The following is a 16190-nucleotide window of genomic DNA, read 5'->3' on the forward strand; positions in this document are numbered from 1 at the left end:
TTTTGTATGCATTGACCTTGAAGTGGTTCAATTGGGCTGCTTTTCTGACGCAATCCAGTTTGCTAGGAGAAAAAATTTATAAACTAATCAAGAGGACAAAAGACTGGTCTAATTACTCTATAATCATGCGTCTCTACTTTGTCAAATGAGGCAAAAGAATCTGGCTTTCGAGCTGGTTACAAACCATAGGATTTCCTATTATTGCCATCCCACTACTCATCTCCTATTTCCACCGCCGCAAAACTGAAGGGCCAAACACCAAGCTAGTATTGATGAAATATCCTCTATTCATTGCCACCGCCGTCATCGGCCTCCTTGACCGGCATAGATGACTACTTGTACGCCTACGGAATGGCTTGGCTCCCCGTTTCAACCTCTTCCATCATCATTTCTTCACAGCTTCCTTTCAGTGCTGTCTTTGCTTTCCTTCTTGTCAAGCAGAAGTTTACTGCATATTCAGTCAACACCACCATTTTGCTAACCGTGGGAGCCGGGGTTTTGGCTATGCACACCAGTAATGACCGGCCCAAAGGTGAGTCCACCAAGATGTATGTTTTGGGGTTCCTCGTGACACTTGCAGCCGCGGCTTTGTACGGCTTGATTTTGCCAGTGGTGGAGCTGATGTATCTCAAGGCAAAGCAAGGTAAAAATCAGACGAGGGTCAGGTTGAGAAAGCGGTGGCGGCGAGGGTTTTGCAGAAGTAAAGGGAAGAACACTACAAGAAAATTGGTCATCAGTGACAATTTTTCTCTGTGACGAAAAAAAGTTGTCACAAAAGTGGATCCTTTATTGACGACTTTCTAACTCATCACAAACCTCTAATGGGAGCCAACTCATTTGTGACGACTTTTCTAAATCGTCACTAGTAAATTCCCGCCAAGATTTAGCAAGAACGCGGGAGTGTTTAGAACACATAATAGTGACGATATTAAGAACATCATCACTATTGCTTGGACTATTTACGGACGACTTTTTGTTGTTGTCACTGATCACTAAAAAAAAAAATTATTAGTGACAACATTTTTTAGTGATGACAATAAGTCGTCACAAAAGGAGCTTCTTAGTCGCGACACCTAAAGTTGTCACAATTGCATCAAAGCAACTAAATGTTTAGTGACGACCCGTTATTTTCGTCACAAACTACACTGCAAGAAATATGGTCATTAGTGACAACATTTTTTAGTGACGACAAAAGTCGTCACAAAACGTGGTTGTTTAGTGACGACAAGGAAAGTTGTCATAATTGCTCAAAGCAACTAAGTCTTCAGTGACGACCTTGAAAAAGTTGTCACTAAAATGATCTATATAGTGACAACTTCTAATATCGTCACTGTCACTCTACCGATTCGGATTTAGTGACAAGAATTAATCGTCACTGTTTAAAGTACTTATTTCTAAGTCACTTTCATTAATTCTACTGTGCCACCCTAACTTTTACGATTTAGCCCCAAATGTTGTAAAAAATTCCATTAATTCCATTATGATACCTTAACTTTTACAATTTAGCCCCATATGTAGTACACCGATTTCTTTAATTCTATTATTACTCCCTAACTTTTGTAATTTAGCCCCAGATGTAATTCACCAATTTCATTAATTCTACTATGGCACTCTAACTTTTGCAATTTAACCCCCATATGTAATACACCAATTTTATTATTTCTATTATGGCACCCTAGCTTTTACAATTTAGCCCTTATTTTTTTATTAGGAAATTGTGAATGGTATCTTGATAAACTATGCATAAATATTTTATAATTTTCTCAAACTTAAGTAATAATTTGTTATAAACTCTAAAGATATATCTTTCATTACAATAGTTATAAGGCAGGCAGTTCTTTTTATCAATGGAATAAGAAATTTATGCCAGATTTATCCTTTGTACTACATGCCAAGTAGTATTAGCAAAGGTATAACAAAGTACTACAAAGTAATTAACAAAATAGCCTTCAGGGAGTGTAGTTTATGGGCAAATGAGCATTATCTATTCAAAGTACCAACTTTTTATGGGCATTTTACTCTCAAACATATAATTTATGATAAATTTATAAATGTTTGTAAGTAAAATTCAAAAAGTGTTGCACTGATTTCTTACAAAACGAAAACTGGTAGGTTATCTTTTCAACATAAATTAAATTTTTTTAAAAAAAGAAATGGCCCATAAAGTACCAACTCTTTGTGGGTTTCCTCCATTACGTGAACAAATATTCTGCTCTTTATGGGCATTTCACTCTGAATCATTTAATTTATGTTAAATACATAAATGTTTGTAAGTAAAATTCAAAAAGTGTTGCACTAATATTTTTATGAAAGGAAAACTAGTAGGTTTTGTATTTAACATAAATTAAATATGTGAAAGCAAAAAAAAAAGAAATTACCCATAAATCTATGTCTTGCAAATCTATACTAGTAAAATAGTTTCAAACAAAATTAAACATTAAAATAAACTGTAATTTATACACATTAAAATATCTGTAATTTATACACATTTTGCAACTACTACTTTGTGTTTTCTCTGTAATGAATTTTTTAACTATTGAGAACTTAAGTTTTGTCTTGCAAATCTATACTAGTACAATAGTTTTAAACAAAATTAAACATTAAAATAATTGTTTGAAAAAGAACAAAAGTACATTTATCACTTGCAGTAACGTAACAAAATTTTCCCAACCATTATCAATATTTTCACAAAAGTATTAAAAACTAGCAATTGACAATATTAAAAACTAGCAATTTAATTAGTGACGACTTTTCTTGTCATTATAATCTTGAATAAATTAGTGATAACATTATGTCATCACTAAATTTTCTTTGATTTTGACTTAACCATAATGTCTTATTAATAGCATTTGATTATTTTTAATGAAAGTCTGTTATAACCATAGAATTTGACTTTCGTTATTTTCAATTAATGATGTACTTTAGTGCTGCAATTATAAAAAATTGTAGGGCTAAAATATTTGCAAATTATAAAAGTATATTTTCACTTATATGTAATTAACAAATTTTGCCACCTATATTGATGAAAATTTGTGTTTTTGTACTAAAAAATAAAGAATAATACTATAGCAATAAAATCTATGCTTCAAACCAAATTAAAAATAAAAAAAAGCAAGATGATTGGTCTCAAATGTTGGGAAAATGATTATTTTTATTGAAACTATGTTATAACCATATAATTTGAGTTTAATTATTTTCAATTACATGATGTTCTTTAGTGCTGCAATTATAAGAAATTAGTATAAAATATTAGCAAATTATAAAAGTACATTTTCAATTATATGAAATTAACAAATTTTGCCACCTATGTTGATGAAAATTTTTATTTTTTGCTAAAAAATAAAGAATAATACTATAGCATTAAAATCTATGGTTCAAACCATATTACAAATCCAGAAAAAAACATGTGATTTTTGGTATCAAATGGAGGGAAAATGAGTGAGGTCAAAATTTTGATCAAATCATAGTGAAAGTGCCGCGCAACAAAAACAATATCCAAAGCAAAGCAAAGACCAAAGCAGCGGAACACATTCTGAAAACAAAAGCAACGGAACACTTGGTCTGAGTTAAAGCAACGGAACACTTGAGCAACACAAACTTTCACCGAGCTGAAACAAACAAGCTTCTGCACTGAGCACAAAACAGAGCTTCCGCACGGCACCTGATACTTTCACCCACACAACAAATCCGTTCTCTGGCTTCTCACTAGCATCACCATGGCTGTCCAGCATTAAAAGGCAAGGTTTTCATTGGAAAGGTTCATTTTTCTCTCTCCTATACATTTTCCCCAATTTTTCCAAATCCCTAATATTCTACAATATTTTTTGCAAATTTCTGCCCTTAAATCTTTTAGCAGCTCTTGATTATTAGATGCTATCATAGCTATGTTGTACTCGAAACTCCCCCCGCTCGACTCGATTCATCTAACCTGTGGCTGATTTGTTTCAAGTTCATTTCTGCAAGCGTGATTGGTCGTTGAGTTGGATGTCCGTTATTTCGAAGAGGAGTCCGCTTGATTGGTGCATCGATCAGGTTTGAGAAGCTATCTATTCGAGTCTTAAACATCTATCAAATTGTTAGCCATGCTACTACATTTTCTTCTCTCCTTTTTTTTTCCAATCTTTTGCCCCCTCTATTTATGTCGAGGAAGCACAGGGGAGCTTTAAATTGTTGAGGCTTCAATTTTGGCTTTTCATTTTTCACATCGAGGTAGATTTTAGCGTAAGCACAACGTAACCACCGACCGACAAGTCACTAGGGGGCATCTATAACTGAAAACCGTTTACTTGTTTACTGCGACGATTTATTCTTTCTGGACATTGGGCAGGGTATGTAAAAGCAACCCAAATGAATGCAAAGGTTGTGTTACAAAAACCAGTAGTTTATAGGCTTTCTTTTCTTTGTGGAAATTCGATTTTGGAGTCTTTTTTTTTTTTGGAGTCTGATTTAGAGAACAATAAACAAAGGAACGGACAATTCTCCAGATATACTTTTCTGGTTGTATCTCAAGGTTCAGGGTGGGAAAAATGGCATTTAAAATAGAAAACAGAAGAAAGAAAACATAACTCTAGTAAGTTGACTGTGTGAGTTATTTTACATCTGAACATGTGAATAAATTTCTGCTGCGAATCAGTTTCCTAGCCTTAAATGAACCGACACATGAGATAGATGAAAATATCTTCTAGAAATTATTATTGCTTCAATCAAACTCACATACTTTAATCTCTCGCTCTCTCTCTCTCTCTCTCTCTCTCTCTAGAATTAAATCTGAAGACTTAATTCCTACCACTAATTATACAAGACATTAGTGGCTTACCATATAATTGGGGATATTCTTGATAAACAGGGTTGGTGACAAAAGCACTGGACGTTTTCTCCTAGTTGCATTTCAGACCAGATATAAGGAGGTTCTTGTAAAGTGTTATGGCTTTATCTTTTGTTTGCCAAACTTTTGCATGTATATTGCATGTATACTGTGGCTGCAGATTCTATTTAGTTTGTTGCCTTACTAATGCATTTGTACTTGAGATGGTTGATTTTTGCTAAAAATGTGTTTTACACCTTGGATCCCATTGCTGGTATTTGAGGAGTTTAAATTTAGTTCATATTACATTGCATTTATTTTCTATATAATGTGGCGCTCATATTCTTTATGGTAGGATAAAGGGCTGCAACAATATGGATAGGAGTTGGATGTCTATTAAGAACTACCTAGACCTCAAGTATTTAGATGGAGTTGATGAATTTATTAAGTTTGCTTTTCTAGGCAAGGATCCTAATTGTAAACTGCCATGTCCTTACAAAGTATGCAATAATTTTGAGGATCAAACTAAGGAAGTCATGGCCAATCACTTGTGTCGAGGAATTGTTGATAGTTATACTAGGTGGATATATCATGGCGAAGGATTTGAATCTGATGATGAGAATGATGACATAGAAATAAATGACAACGATAGTGACTTTGACAGTATGGAGGAGCTGTTAAATGATGTAGGAGTTGCTAACTTTGGTGAGAATTGGAGACATTCACCGGAACTTGATACGGGTGCTTGTACCGAGAAAGAAGGAGAAGCAAGTAGGTTTCTCAAATTATTATCGGAGGCTGAAAAATCTCTATACCCGGGCTGTGAAAAGTATTCAAAACTCTCGTTTATTGTCCATATCCTCCGCTTGAAAACAATGAATCGGTGGACTTGTAAATCTACTGATATGTTGCTGAAGTTCTTGCATCAAGTATTTCCTACAGCTTTGATTCCCAGTTTATATTACGAGGCAAAAAATTTCATCCGTGAGTTGGGGCTGAAGTGTGAAAAGATCCACGCCTGTGAAAATGATTGCGCACTTTTTTGGAATGAAAATAAAGGCCTTGATCATTGTCCAAATGAAAAATGTAAAGCACCGCGGTATAAATCTCCAAATTCCAAAATACCTAGAAAGGTGTTGCGTTATTTTCCATTAAAACCAAGGCTGCAAAGACTGTTTGTGAACAAAGAGATTGCTCGGGATATGAGGTGGCATAAGGAGAGACGTGTAGATAATGAGAACATGATACGACACCCTGCTGATTCATTAGCTTGGAAGGATTTTGATAGAAATCACAAGTCCTTCGCTGAAGATCCTAGAAATGTGAGGCTAGGACTTGCTAGTGATGGCTTTAATCCCTTTGGAACCATGAGCAATTCATACAGTATATGGCCTGTTATCTTTGTTCCTTACAATCTACCTCCTTGGAAATGCTTAAAAGATCCATTTTTTTTCCTATCAATGATTATTCCTGGTCCCAAAGCACATGGAAATGATATTGACATATTCTTTAGACCACTAGTTGATGAGTTAAAAGAGTTATTTGCCACTGGTGTGAAGACATATGATGCCTTCAGGGAGGAGAAGTTCATGTTACGTGCAGCACTTTTGTGGACAATAAACGATTTTCCAGCATATGGCTATTTGTCGGGATGGAGTACAAAAGGGTACAAGGCATGTCCTGTGTGCTTAGATGAGACGACTAGTCTATATCTTAATAATGGTCACAAATGTTGTTACATGGGCCATCGCCGTTTTCTGCCTATTGATCATAAATGGCGTCGAGAAAAAAAGCAATTTAATGGAGAAAGAGAACATAGACAGCCTCCTAGGACCCTATCAGGTGAGGAAGTCCTCCAACAACTTCTTCGTATTGAGCAAGTTGAGTTTGGCAAGGCACCTGATTTGCTGCAACAGAAGAAAAGAAAACGCGTGCAGAACAGTTCAAATTGGAAGAAGATGAGCATATTCTTTGAACTTCCATATTGGAGTACCAATAAAATTAGACATAATTTGGATATTATGCACATTGTCAAGAATGTATGTGAATCTTTGGTAGGTACATTAATGAATATCCCTTCGAGAACTAAGGACACATGGCAGGCTAGGGAGGATTTAAAAGAAATGGGATTAAGGGAAGAGTTGCATCTACAACCGGGAGGTGGCGCATCTAAAGTTATGCCACCTGCATGTTACACTTTATCACGCCTAGAGAAAAAGAATTTCTGCCAGTTTTTGAGCACTATCAAGTTCCCGATGGCTTTGCTTCAAACATTCCTCGGTGTGTGAAGACCAAGGAGTGTCAACTTTTAGGAATGAAGAGTCATGACTACTATGTGTTCATACAACGACTTCTTCCACTAGCAACTAGAGGAATGCTGTCAAAAGATGTATCTCAGATTTTAGTAGAGATCAGCAATTTTTTTCGAAAAATTTGTTCTCGAACTCTCTATCTAGATGAGCTGGAAATGCAGGAAAAAAATATTATTTTAATACTATGCAAACTTGAGAAAATTTTTCCTCCAAATTTCTTTGATGTAATGGTCCATTTAATGGTCCATTTACCCACTGAATCCAAGATTGCTGGACCAGCCCAATACCGGTGGATGTTTCCATTTGAGAGGTACATGCCTCTTATTTTTAATAATGCCTATTTGATTTACCTCCAATTTTCTTATTTTCTAACAACTCGGGCTGAATTTTTTTTGGATAGAAAAATGGGTCAATACAAAGGCTATGTGAATAATAGGGCACGACCTGAAGGCTGTATAGCTGAGCGCTACTTGGATGATGAATGTCTTACATTCATTTCCAGGTATTTGCATGATGTTCTGACCAGGTTTAATCAAACGGAACGAAATATGGAGAAACACGAAACTGCTGGAAAATTATCTATATTTTCTAGCTTGGCTCGGCCCTTTGGGGCAGCACTGATTGGTTATCTAAGTGAGGTTGAATTGCAAAGAATACACCTGTTCATCTTGAAAAATTGTGAAGAAGTAGATGATTACATGAGGTAATAATATACTTTAATGCTAAATCTATGCCGTGTTCTATAATATGTTCTTCATTGCTTGTAATTAAAGTCATTTGATAGAATATGTAACTACTTCTACTACTACAAATTTAGGGAGCATAGACAAATTCTTGAAAAGCAAAATTTATCGAGCGTACAGCAAAGGCTAGACTCGGAGTTTCCAAAGTGGTTTGAAGAACGTGTAAGTATTGGAAGAGATGTTAAAAACTTGTCAATTTCCTTTACTTTTTATTTTAGTAAACTATTAAAGAATCTGGTATGGCTGATGTAGGTCATGTATACACATGCACGTGGAGAATGTACTGATGAATTGTTGTCCTTGGCTAGAGGACCTGATTTTCGAGTCAATACATTTGCTGGCTGTAATGTGAATGGATTTAGATTCCACATTAAGGCTCGGGAAAGAGAAAGAAAGACACAAAATAGTGGAGTTATGGTAAAGGGGGAGCATGCTGATAAAGAAACATACTTCTATGGTATAATTACTGATATAGTTGAGGTTGAATACTCATTTACTCAAAATCGAGTAGTTGTGTTTAAATGTGATTGGTGGGACTTGAGAAATAATTCGGGAATCAAAGTAGACAAGCAGAGCAATATCACTAGCATCAACATGTCAAAAACATGGTACTCAGACCAGCCTTTTATATTAGCATCCCAAGCTGAACAAGTTTTCTATCTTCAAGATATGAAGCTTGGAGGTAATTGGCATGTTGTAGAGTTAGTTAGTCCACGCTCATCTTATGATGTTCCTGAGAAGCATGAAGATGATTTGGTTGATAACGAAGAGGCTTACCAAGAAGAGTATCATGAAGATTTGATTGGTGTACAAGAAAATCTTGAGTTGGTCAGTTTGAAGAGAGGAGATGTGCAAACTGAAGAAAGGATAGAGGCTGGTGCTATGTTTTTTATAGAATTGTCAGCTAGCCGTGCAAGGCAATTGGATGACAATTTTATTGATAATGATGAGGAAATTGAGCAACAATTCAATTCTGAGGATGAAAATGAACAATTTGTACAAATCGATGACTATGAATCAGATTAAACAATGTTGTTCATTGAATTTCTTAATCAAATTTTTTCTTGTATTTTTTCTGTAGTTTATGATATGTTGTCATGGCTGCTTGTGTTGTTTACGATTTTGGTGGTGCTTGCGTTATATGATTATGTAGATAGATGGCTGGACCGGGGAAAAAGGGAAAATTTACTTTACGACAAAGTCGGGATGCTGGGCGAGGAATTGTGGAGCAAACTGAAGAAAATGTAAGCTGTCAGGTAAAGAAACAAGAGTCATTTCCAGATATTTTCTTTTTTCCTAAACTAGCAATTATCATCCTAAACTAGTTACTATTGATAAGCGCATTCTTATGTTATTGTAGCAAGCTAGTGAACCAAAAAATAGTGCAATTCCCAAGACAAGCAATGTCACTGAACCTGTATTAACAAAAAAGTCTTCTAGGATCCGTCTATTTGATGAATCTGAGGTTAGTTATTATTTTTTTCAATCTGCCATTTAGATAAACTGGTTTATGACAAAGCAATTGATTCAACTTTTACATGTCGCTGTATAATGGTGGCTTAAATTGCTGGATTATAGATTCCTAGTGCATCCTCTGCTAGAGAAAATGCTACAAGAAATTCAGGTATACAAGCTGAGAGTAGACAGATTGCTGAAAAATCTTCAGGCAATGGAATGACATCACAAGAAGCTGCTGGGATGCAAACTGATGGAACTCCTACTTCACAGCATGTTGGATCTAATCAAGCTATTGGTTGTGAAAGCAATGAAACTGAAAGTATGCAAGACCTTGAGTCAAACGGTTCAGGTATGTCAGTTTTACGTGTAATTCTACTCTAATTAACTAATTACTGCCATGGCTGCTATTGTTAGCACTTATGGTCTTGTTTACTTTGTATCTACTAGACCAAGTGACGTTAAAAAGAAAAAGAGGATATACGCGTAATATTGCACTATCAAATGAAAAGAAAGCTGGAAAAAAGGTGAACATTACTGTTTCTGAAATAAGTGGAAGACTAGTTGGAGAAGGTGCTCAGCGATACATTTCAGAGGCAAGCTGCGTTATTCGAAAGTATGGCAAGTGGAAAGCACCTAAATGGGGCAAGCTTCCTAAAGATGATAGAGATCAACTGCTAAGAATTACTAATGTAAGAATCTGCTATCATAGTATTTTTTGGTTTTCTAGACGCAATTTAAATTAGTCCATTAATTTTTTCTGATTTTGATATGTCCTTCTATTTTTAATTCAGAATAGTTTCACTTATGATGGAGGAGAGCATGTGAAACCAGCTTTAATTAAGCAATTAAATTCACAGTATAGAAGTCGACGTTATAATTTTCACATGCTATTCAAAAAATGTGGCTCTAAGGAGGAAGCTCTTGCACGTCGACCAGAATATGTGGAAGAATCAGATTGGATTTACCTTTGCGATTACTATTGTAGTCCAGAATTCAAGGTATGTGTAGCACATACTTGTTAATTTGCTATATACTTTGCCAATGTCTCTTTTTTATCTAGATCTGAGATAGAATTGACAATTGTAGGCCTTAAGTGAGCGAAATAAGCTGAACAGATCAAAGCAGCAAACTGCCCATACAGCTGGAACAAAATCATTTTTACGTCATAAGGATGACCGGGTCAGTAAACGTGTAAAGTAGTTCATTTATGATGTGTGGTTGGGTTATTTAACCTGTTTTGCTAATAGGAAGCTAAGGAGGGAAGGACAGTTGGACCAATTGAACTTTATGACATGACACATTTTAGTCGAAAGAAGAATGCTATGGTTGACGAGACATCAGCTGAAAAACTGGTAAGAAAAATATCACTTTCAACTGAATACCAATGCTTCATGTCTCTTATGCATATATCAATAATAGCAAACCTGTGATTGTAGAGCAAAATGAAGGAGTTACAGCTAGAAGCTCAATCTAGTGGTGTAAATCGAACCGAAGAAGACATCTGTATTGAGGTGACTGGGCGTATAACTGGATATGTACGTGGTCGTGGCCCCTCCAAGGCTAGTTTAATTACACAAAAACTTGCAGAGATAGAAGAATTCAAGAAAAGGGCAGAACAAGCTGAGAAACGATCAGTTGAATTGGAAGTTCAAGTCCAATCTCAACAGCAGCTGATGCAAAGGCTTGAGAATCAACAAGCTGAAATGCAAAACCAGCAGCTTGAAATGCAGGAACTCCTTAAGGCTTTACGAGCAGAATTGCAGTCCAAGAACCAAGGCAATGGAAATGCATCTGGTAGTAATAGCTGGTAATGCATCCTTCTCATACCAATAATTGAATTACAATACTAATGTGAACTGTTGCTATTCTGATCCTTTAACTTATTGATTTTGGGGCTGATGTTATGCATCATTGTGGACTATTTTTTATAATAGCATTTTTTGGGGCTGATGTGACCTGTTTTTGGGTAACTTGTGGTCACTGTGGACTGTTTTTTGGTAATAGCTGGTAATAGCATTTTTTTGGGCTGATGTTATGCATCATTGTGGACTATTTTTTGTTATAGTTGTGTAGTTTATGGTTATGGTTACGGCTTATCTGTAGTTTTTGGTAACTTGTGGTCACTGTGGACTGTTTTTTTGTAATAGCTGGTAATAGCATTTTTTGGGGCTAATGTTATGCATCATTGTGGACTGTTTTTTGTTATGGTTGTGTAGTTTATGGTTATGGTTATGGCTGATGTGTAGTTTTTGGTAACTTGTGGTCATTGTGGACTGTTTTTTGGTAATAGCTGGTAATAACATTTTTTGGGGCTGATGTTATCCATCATTGTGGACTATTTTTTGTTATGATTGTGTAGTTTATGGTTATGGTTATGGGGCTGATGGTTGTGTAATAACATTTTTTGGGGCTGATGTTATGCATCATTGTTATCTGAACTTATTCTTTGGGAAATATCTAGGTATCATGTATATAGTGCTGTTAGTTTATCAATAGAGAGGTAAAATCTGATTGTTCATCTGCAATATTATATTATTTCCAAGTACAAGCGACAGACCATGCATGGATAGCAATCTTCTTTTTGCCTATGTAGTGACTTGAAAGAAATGAATATAATGCAAAGGGGGCGTTTGTGAACTTTGATTGGTTTCACCTGTTTAGATGGTCTTCACTTTCACATTGTGAGGCAAATAGCTCATTCTCTTTGCACAGTTTAATCCTACAGAGGCATCGTTTCCTTCATGATTTATGAAGCATAAACTCCTAAAATCAAAGAGGGCTAGTACCTCCTGTATTCACACCTCGTACAATAAGTTGCTTTCTGTGTTTTAATATATAAACAACCAAAAGCATAAAGATTAAACAATAATTACTGTGGGAGTCCAATTTAATTGTTCAATAAGTTGAGCTATTTAAAGAAGAAGAAAGAAAAAAAAAACTGTTTTAGAGAGCTCTTTAGTTGAGCTTATGCAGTGTTGTATTTGTATAGATTGGACTGTGATTTCTAACTTTTTGCTGGTGTTGTAATAAGTGGGCCCAAATTATATGAGATTCTTAATGAATTGTAATTTTTGTCTTAATAATCTAAGTCTCATTACTTGTTCTTTATTATTGTACTCCTCCCCTTACCTACTTCTTTTACTCTTTTATGACAGATAAATGCTATTCATACTAGCTTTTGGAAGATATCTATGGTTATGGTTGAAAAATGTTGAAGACAAAATTGCCTTTTGCTCATGGAGTGGTTCATTTAGATGTTCTTCAATTTCTTAAACTGTGATTGCTTTTGTAAATGTACCTTATGTACAAGTGATATTTTGGACAAATGTTATTTTTGTAGGCATTAGTTGGGTAATGTACACTTGAATTTGGCATTTGAGAATGCTATATTATTACCATGTAATCTAATGCAAATACTTTTGGTTATCAATCGTTCATGTTTATTTGTATGGTTTGTTTAAAATTAATGATTTAGCAATGATTACAGGCCAAATTATGACTATTAAGCTATTGAGAAATTATCTAATGACAAAAAAAAGTTGTCACAAAATAGAAAATAAAAACTCCTTGTCACAACAGAGACTGTCACTAAATCTAAGCTACATTTGTGACGACAATTGTTGTCAGTAAAATAGTTATATACAATGGCTTTCGGTGCTTTTTAGTGACGACCTTAAGTAGAGCATTTTTGACAAAAGGTCAATTCATCAATAAAACACTTCCGGATTGTTGTCACTAATGACAACTTATCTGATTCTTTTTTTTTTTTTTCCGAAACGATAGGATATTTTCATTGCTTTAATGAGAAAGAGTACATATACGAGCAACGGCTCGAGAGAAGCTATACAAGAAAGTGTTCTAAGAACACTGAGGAAACAGTCTTTCCTCATCAACAATAACGCCTAAAGCATCATCACTTAGTTTTTTGCTAACTAACATATGTTCTTGTTCACACAAGTCAAAAGAGCACATGCAAAACAACCTCTGTAATTTAGATATGTCTTCCAGTACTGTTGCCATCTTAATGTTCGCAGGGCTCTGCTGTTTGATTTATCGCCACAGCTCCTTGTTACAGAACTTCAGCTTAACCTTACTCCAGTTTCGATGCACAGCTTTGCACAAGGCCAATTTCAGAGCTAGTGCATCATCTAGCACTTTGTTTCCCAGACTGATCTCATTCATTATCCACCCTGTCATTCTATTCCTTGCATATTCCTTAACTGTGACTCCTAGCCCAACATTGTGCTGTCCTTTTTTCTTTGTTGTTTCTATTTCCATTATCACAGCTCCCTCGTTTGTATAGTTCTGATCTTGCAAATCTTGTCCAGGGACTGTTTCTTCTGAGCTCTTTCCACCTTTCGTGCCCTCTTCCTGCAGCTGTTCCATCCAATCCTTGTGTGCACTTGCTATTGTTTTGAAAGGTGTAACTATATCTGACTTCTCGAATTCCCTCTTATTTCTTCCTTTCCACACCTGCCACAGGATGTTAGCAGTTAAACCAATATGTTCCAACCCCTCTGGTCTATGCCTTGCTTCTGAAATCCTTAGCCACCATCTCTTGAAATTCCCTTGTTGATCCTTTGCCCCATCCCACTGAATAGGAGCTGCCTTCCAAATGTTCATCGAATGAGGACAGGTTAACAGGAGGTGTTCTACTGTTTCCTCTGAAGTTCCACAAATTGTACAAGTAGGATCACCCTGGCCCGTTCTCCTCTTCACAGCTTCCTTCACTGGCAGAGCTCCTTGAATGCATTTCCAAATGAAGAACTTGATCTTGTGCTTAATATTTAAATTCCACAGAGTGTTCCACATTTGAATAACTTGAGGGCTACCTTCTGCATAACTGGAGCTAGCTCCATCCGGGCTGCCCGTTTTTCTTTTTCTGTTTTGCTTCATCAGGAGATTGTAGCCCGAGTTGACAGTGTATTGCCCTCCCGCCTTTGGTTGCCAATAAAAGCTATCCTCCCTCTCTGAAAGACTCAAGGGAATAGCTAGAATTTTGTGCGCATCATGGCTGTTAAAATTTCTGAAGATGATATTCATGTTCCATCTTTGATGACTTATGAGCTCTTCCACCTTTTCCAGCCCACCAATGTTCCTTTGACCTGTAGTCGGCCTACCTGTAGTTGTATCTGGAATCCACTTATGTTCCCAGATGTTTGTACTACGCCCATTCCCTATCCTCCTAATCAGTCCTTCATTGATCAGGCTTCTTGCTCCCATTAAGCCTTGCCAAAACCAGGATGCATTTTTGGTGGGACTGCAATGTAAGATAAACTCCTTTGGAAAATACTTAGCTTTTAACACTTTGGTCACCAACAGATTTGGTCTAGTAATTAACCTCCATACTTGCTTTCCTAGCAGAGCTTGATTGAAAGTTTCAAGATCCTTGAATCCTAGACCTCCTGCCTTTTTTTCCAAAGCCATTCTTTCCCAAGAAATCCAGTGTATTTTGTTCTTGCCATTAGATTCTCCCCACCAAAACTTGGCCATTAAGGCACAGACATCTTTACACAATCTTTTTGGCAGCTTAAAACATGACATAACGTACGTAGGCATAGCCATTGCAACTGCCTTCAGCAATACTTCTTTACCAGCTGGGCTCAAAAATCTATTTTTCCAGTTCTGGAATCTTTTCCTTATATTGTCCCTCACAAAGCCAAAAATTTGTTCTTTAGTTCTTGAGACAACCATTGGGAGCCCCAAATATTTGCCTTGTGTTGCCTCTCGCATTCCTCCAAGAGCTTGACAGATTTCTCCCTTCTTCTCGCTGATCATGTTTTTGCTAAAGAACACAGCAGATTTGTCCAGATTAACTAACTGCCCTGAGGAGTTTTCATATACTTTCAAGACTTTCATAATCTCCCCGGCTACTTCCTTATTTGCTTTACAAAAGATGATAGAATCATCAGCAAAAAAGAGGTGAGTAAGAACTGGACCTTGCCTGCTGATCTTTAGACCTTCAATTCTTTTGCTTTCCTCTGCTCTTCTCAACAGGTTAGAAAAGCCTTCTGAACAGATTAAAAACAGGTAAGGGGACAAAGGGTCCCCCTGCCTGATACCCCTCTCTGGGGACACGTAACCTTTGACTTCACCATTACAATTGAAGGAGTAGCTCACTGTCTTCAGGCAGCTATGGATCCATTTAATCCACGTATCACAGAATCCCATTTGTTCCATCATAGCAAGCAGAAAGTGCCACTCCACCCTATCGTAGGCCTTTGCCATGTCCAATTTGATTGCCATATAGCCTTCTTTCCCCTGTTTTTTGTTTTTTAGGTAATGCATATACTCATGAGCAATAATCACATTATCCAAAATCTGTCTATCAGGAATAAAAGCAGATTGAGTTTTGCTTATGCAGGTATCCAGAACAGTCTTCAATCTATTGGCCAAGATTTTGGATATGATTTTGTAGATCACACTACAAAGACTGATTGGCCTGTAATTTTTCAAATTGATTGGATGCAGAGTTTTGGGAATGAGAGATATGACAGTATGGTTCACAGATTTAAGCATGTGACCTGAGTGGAAAAAAGCTTTGACTGCTGGTATGATATCTTTCTTAATGGAGCTCCAGAATTTCTGAAAAAACATTGGAGTCATTCCATCATGACCTGGTGCTTTTTCTGGATTCATAGAGAACAGTGCCTCATGGATTTCAACCTCGAGGACTTCCTTGATCAGATTATCATTCATCTCCTGAGTGATTGAGTGTGGGATACCAGATAAAATTTCTGTCATTTCACCTCTCCCTCCACTCGTGAACAGCTCCTTAAAGTAATCAGCAATTTCAGTCACTACCTCATCCTCATTGTGAGTCCAAGACCCATCCTCTCTTTGTATTTTGCTCAAATTATTACTCACTCTCCT

General features: G+C 36.3%; 1 protein-coding gene and 1 long non-coding RNA gene across 2 annotated transcripts; both read left to right on the forward strand.

The window, feature by feature from the left end:
* Positions 1 to 9016: 9016 nt before the first annotated feature.
* On the forward strand, positions 9017 to 10595 carry LOC140012784 (uncharacterized). Its single transcript, XM_072061090.1, has 6 exons — positions 9017 to 9115; positions 9220 to 9324; positions 9438 to 9666; positions 9765 to 10006; positions 10109 to 10315; positions 10404 to 10595. The coding sequence occupies exons 1-6, from the start codon at positions 9017 to 9019 to the stop codon at positions 10515 to 10517; spliced, it is 996 nt and encodes a 331-aa protein (XP_071917191.1). The 3' UTR covers positions 10518 to 10595.
* A 176-nt stretch (positions 10596 to 10771) lies between these two features.
* On the forward strand, positions 10772 to 12754 carry LOC140013051 (uncharacterized). The gene is made up of 2 exons (XR_011820119.1): positions 10772 to 11124; positions 12473 to 12754. It is a non-coding gene; the product is annotated as an uncharacterized lncRNA (long non-coding RNA).
* Positions 12755 to 16190: the final 3436 nt, after the last annotated feature.

The sequence above is a fragment of the Coffea arabica genome, chromosome 8e (genome assembly GCF_036785885.1).
Source record: "Coffea arabica cultivar ET-39 chromosome 8e, Coffea Arabica ET-39 HiFi, whole genome shotgun sequence".
Lineage (NCBI taxonomy): Eukaryota > Viridiplantae > Streptophyta > Magnoliopsida > Gentianales > Rubiaceae > Coffea > Coffea arabica.

Coding starts and splice junctions, on each gene's coding strand:
- LOC140012784 (XM_072061090.1), top strand. CDS start 9,017: ATGGCTGGACCGGGGAAAAAGGGAAAATTTACTTTACGACAAAGTCGG. Junction 9,116..9,219: donor AAGAAAATGTAAGCTGTCAG/GTAAAGAAACAA, acceptor ATGTTATTGTAG/CAAGCTAGTGAACCAAAAAA. Junction 10,007..10,108: donor AACTGCTAAGAATTACTAAT/GTAAGAATCTGC, acceptor TTTTTAATTCAG/AATAGTTTCACTTATGATGG.